This window comes from Gnatocerus cornutus, chromosome 4 (assembly GCF_029298725.1).
Source record: "Gnatocerus cornutus isolate USDA-ARS CGAHR chromosome 4, icGnaCorn1.1, whole genome shotgun sequence".
Classification (NCBI taxonomy): domain Eukaryota; kingdom Metazoa; phylum Arthropoda; class Insecta; order Coleoptera; family Tenebrionidae; genus Gnatocerus; species Gnatocerus cornutus.
This window is the reverse complement of record NC_142236.1, coordinates 16,525,058-16,530,168: the sequence shown is the minus strand read 5'-3', so window position 1 is coordinate 16,530,168 and position 5,111 is coordinate 16,525,058. Positions and strand designations below refer to the sequence as shown.

Below are 5,111 nucleotides of genomic sequence, written 5' to 3'. Positions count from 1 at the left end.
AGGATGGTAACGCAGCCGAACCATCGACCAAACGAAGTCTACAGGAGTTGGAATAATATCCAAATGCAGCATCGTCATGAACAAATCACAGATACCGTAGTAGCGGTATATAGAATTTATCATTGAGTGTGACCTGGAGTCCTAGAGAAAGCAGGAAGAAAATTATTTTGTGAACTTCCTTCTCGTTATATCGTGAAGCAACGTTATTAATGTATTCTGAGATAAGAAAGTTTGCACTGTTGGACCGTAGTACCAACTGAGACACGTGCGGACCATCAATGACGAAGTTGAAGCTTTCGTATGCTTCACATGGGTCGAAATACATAGAATATTTGACGACGACGTGTAGCAAATCCACGCTGTCTATTAACTTTTGGAAGATGTCTTTGAATTTTTCTATGAATACTTTAAAGTGTTTTGCTTTAACATCGTAAAAGTACCAACAGAAGTAGTGAATTCCGTCGTCATCACAGATTATTTTCGGCGATCGATCGACGATGACCGTAAAGAGAGGAGAGTCCTCTCTCCACATTGCTGCAGCCAACGTCGGCAGCAATATCTCACAGTCGTCATCAAAAGAATACAAACAGAGGATTTCCAATAGGAACTTCTTCTCGGGAGTCTCTGGATCCACCACATTCGCCGGGAGAAGTCCTTCGTGTGAAGGAATGTTAGGATCAGCCCCATAGTACAACAAGAGGTACACTAATTCAATGTTGTTTTGAACACACGCGATGTACAAAGGAGTTAATCCACGATTGTCTTGTCTATTTACATCCACACCTCTCTCTAGAAGAAGCTGCACTGTCTTTAGATTATTGATTTCGTCCTCTCGCGCTGCTAGATGTAAGAATGAGGAGTCAATATGGTCAGTTAGATGGATATCAGCTCCGTGTTCGATGAGTTCCAAAACGAATGTTTCACAGTTGGGGATGCAGGAAAGTTGAAGGATGAGACTTCGGTGGTGTTTATCGACCTGGTTAATGTTGAAGTCCTCTCGGGTTATCAAGTCTCGAAAAGCTTTGTAACTAGAAAAAGAAGAAATAAAATCTGAAATGGATTATAGAGAAGGTACTTTTTCTCTTGAATGGCCTCGAGGAGATCGCGGTTTTGTATGGAGACCATGCAGATGTGGTAGAAGTACTCGTAGTCATGGTGGGCCTCGTGGAACTCATTGAACGGATCGGACAGACAATCTGTGTAATAGTCGTCGTCATCCATTCTGGAAAACATGCAGTTGAATATTAAAAACACGGAGTTAAGCAAAAAAATAGTATGAATCAAGGAAGAGAGGAAAGATAAAAGGAGAAAGAAAGAAAAAAGAAAGGAAGAAAAAAAAGAAGGAAGGAAGGAAGGAAGAAAGGAAGGGATGAAGGAAGAAAGGAAGAAAGGAAGGAAGGAAGGAAGGAAGGAAAGAAGGAAGGAAGGAAGGAAGGAAGGAAGGAAAGAAAGTAGGAAGGGAGGAGGAAATAAGGAAAAGAGGAAATGAGGAAATGTCAAATGAAGGAAAGAGAGAATGAGGAAATTAGGAAATGAGATGAAATGGGAAAATGAGGGAGAGAAGGAATGAGGAAATGCGGAAATGTGCGAAAAAGAGATTGAGGAAATAAGGGAAAAAAGGAATTAATGAATCAAGAAATGACGAATTGACGGATTGAGGAAATTGAGGAATGAAGAAATGATCAAGGAAGGAAGCAAGGAAGGAAGGAAGGAAGGAAGGAAGGAAGGAAGGAAGGAAGGAAGAAAGGAAGGAAGGAAGGAAGGAAGGAAAGAAGGAAGGAAGGGAATGAAAAAATAAAGAAATGAGGAAATAAAAGAGGAAATGAGGAATGAGGGGATGAAGGATTGAGGAAACGGGGATTGAGGAATGAAGGAATGAAAAAATGAGGAAATGGGGGAATAGAGGAATGAATGAATGAATAAAGGAAGAACGGAAGGAAGAAAGGAGGAAATAAGGAAAAGAGGAAATAAAGAACTGAGGAAATGAAGAAATGAGGAAATGTCAAAATGAGGAAATGTCAAAATGAAGGAAAGAGAGAATGAGGAAATTAGGAAATGAGTGGATGAAGAAATAATGAACTGGGAAAATGATTGAAAAAAAGAATGAGGAAATGCGGAAATGTGCGAAAAAGAGATTGAGGAAATAAGGGAAAAAAGGAATGAATGAATCAAGAAATGACGAATTGGCGGAATGAGGAAATCAGGGAATAAAGAAATGATTGAATAAAGGAAGGAAGGAAGGACAGAAGGAAGAAAGGAAGGAAGGAGAGAATAAGGGAATAAGGAATAAAAGAATTAAGGAATGCGGGAAATATGGAATTAGGGTAAGATAGAAGGAGAGAATGAGAGAATGAGAGAATAAACGAATGAATGAATGAAAAAATGACGGATTGAGAAATGCAGGAATAAAAATATGAGGAAATGGGGAAATTTAGGAAGGAAGGAAGGAAGGAAGGAAGAAATTTAAGAATCAGGAAATGAAGAAATAACAAAATATGAGAATGAGGGGAAAAAGAGAGTGAGGAAATTACGAAATAAGAGAACGAGAGAATTAAGAAATGGTAACATGAAGGAGCGAGGGGAAATAAGAGAATGAAGAAATAAGAAATTGAGGAAAGGTATGAATGAATGAATCAAGGAAGGAATAAATGAGGGAGTGAGAAAATGAAAAAATGGGGTAACAGGGTAATAAGGAAATGAGGGAATGAGGAATAAAAGAATTAAGGAATGCGGAAAAGATGGAATAAGGGTAAGATAGAAAGAAGAAATGAGGCACTGGGAGAATGGGGGAATGGAGAAATGAATGAATGACAAAATGACGAAAAGAGAAATCAGGGAATGAGGGAATACGAGAAAGATGGAATGAGGGAATGAAAAATTAGAAATGAAGAAATGTAGAAAGAGGGAATGAGAAAATAAGGAATGGGGGAATGGATAAGTGAGGGAATAAAGAAATAAGAGAATGAGGGGATCAGAAATGAGGGAATGAATGAATAAACAAATGAGGGAATGAAGAAATGAATGAATGAGAGAATGAAGTTATGAATAAAAACGAGAATTGAGCAATGGTAGAATCAGGAATTGAGATATATGGGAATTAAGAAATAAGAGACTCTACTCACCTAAATCATTTCATTAGTTTCGATGCTGCTCGAATAAAATTTCAGCTAAAATGATGATCAAGATTAAGCATGATAACGTTGATAACATTGTAGAGAGATTAAATATCGCACTTAAACCTACATGGCAGCGAGCGTGGTCGATTGCAAATTACATGAAAACAATCATGGAAATAAAATTCTGTCAGGTGAAAAGTCAATTTTATAATTGTCAGGAAGTCTGTAAATTTCACTGCGATTGAGAAAAAAACTGGTTTGGTAGCCGTGGGAAATGGATGTTGTTCAAACATGCGTAAAATACCACATTTTAGCTATGTATTTCCTAAATCAGTACTTTAAAAGTTACCTTATGGCATTGTTTACGTCAATTAAAAATAAGTAAAAAAAATTCAGTTTTTAAATTAGGTCAAAAATCATTCATCCGGTCCTGAAAATTCTCTGAGACTTACATAATTTTGAAGGTAAATTCTGCAGCTCCATTTTTGAGTTCTTTTAAAACTTTTGCATTTATTAGTTTGCCAATTATAGCAATTTAAATTTACGTCTAGTATAAATAACTAAAAAATTCATTTTTTTAAACTTCTCAATATTTTTTGTTCTTGTAACTTCAGGTAACACTGCGTTAGTCAGTGGATTAAAAAGGCAAGAAATCAGTCTTTGCAATGATACATTACAATGAAAAATCTTTAGATAAAATTGAAACGTGTTTCTCTTCCAATATCAAGACTTGAAGTTAAGGAAATATGCGGCGGGTTTCAAAGTAGGTAGTCTGTTTGAAGCAAGAGATAAAAGTGTCAGAGTGGACAAATTGAAGAAAGCGTCGTCTTCGAGCTTCCAAATGACTTTTCCAGCAAGGTAAAGTTTTTTTATTTTCGGATCTTCAAAAGTTTCTCTTTCGACCACTGCTAATCTGTTGTAGTTTATGACACAGATTTGTGTAATTATTCGGATTTTTATAGAGAAATAATTCTTCTCAAGAGTCAGAGCTACACATTCCAATAAATTAAAAGTTTTGATTTTTTGAGAAATATTTAAAATTTTGCAATAAAGTTTTGGGATGTTTTGATTCACAACTTTGTAACGTAAAATTGGTGAAGTTACTTAATTTTGTAGATAAATGTTACAGCTCCAATTTTTTGTTATTTCAAAACTATTTCATTTATTAGTTTGCCAATTATAGGAACTTAAATTTACGTCTAGTAAAAATAACTGAAAAATTTAAATTTTTAAGAATGTTTTTAATGCTTTTTGTTAAGTAACTTTTAAACGAAATAAGGCAGCACTGCACTTGTCAGTGTGACAAAAAGTCAATATCTCAGTCTTTTTAATGATGCATTACAATAAAAAATCGATGTAACAATTTTTGAGCTATATGCAAAATTGCAAATAAAAACTATCAGACAGAGTTTTAAAGAGACATGAGATCAATATTTTAAAAATATCCTGGAAACTACCAACCCTAGCAAGTTTTCTTGGTCGTCGAAAAGCTTATTAAATTGGCGATCTAAAACACTTTCGAGTTATTTCATAACTTTGCAGGTTTTCAAGAAAAACTGAAGAAAACAAAAAAAAGCTTTTTCAAGAATATCTTTATTTCAAGACGTACTTCAGATTCGGAATCAGTATCTACGACGAAACAAAGAATGCCACGGAAAAGTTAAGTTAAGTTATGTAAAAAATGAAATTAATAGATTCCTCAAAATTTTAGATTAAAAATAAGTAATAAAATGATCTAAAAAAAAATTATAGAACAAATGATATTGTATACAGTATGTCCCCGGATTAAGTTTACGAAAGAAAAAAAATCTGCTTTTTATTTTACAAAAATTGACAAAGAAGTTACATTTTTTGCTTAATTCAAGTAACGATGGATTTTTTTATTTGCAATAGCCCGAATTAGCCCAAATTAACACAAACTAACCGAAACAACTTGACTTAACTCGAATTCCAGAAAAGTTTATCGTATTTTGATAAAATAAAGGAAAAAGTGTA

At 34.7% G+C, this 5,111-nt stretch overlaps 1 protein-coding gene across 1 annotated transcript; it reads right to left on the bottom strand.

The window, feature by feature from the left end:
• LOC148176440 (uncharacterized) lies at positions 1-3,210 on the bottom strand. The gene is made up of 3 exons (XM_088034463.1): positions 3,123-3,210; positions 1,076-1,222; positions 1-1,028 (listed from the first exon to the last, which is right to left on the bottom strand). The coding sequence occupies exons 2-3, from the start codon at positions 1,219-1,221 to the stop codon at positions 86-88; spliced, it is 1,089 nt and encodes a 362-aa protein (XP_087890589.1). The 5' UTR covers position 1,222; positions 3,123-3,210; the 3' UTR covers positions 1-85.
• Between the last annotated feature and the right edge of the window lie 1,901 nt (positions 3,211-5,111).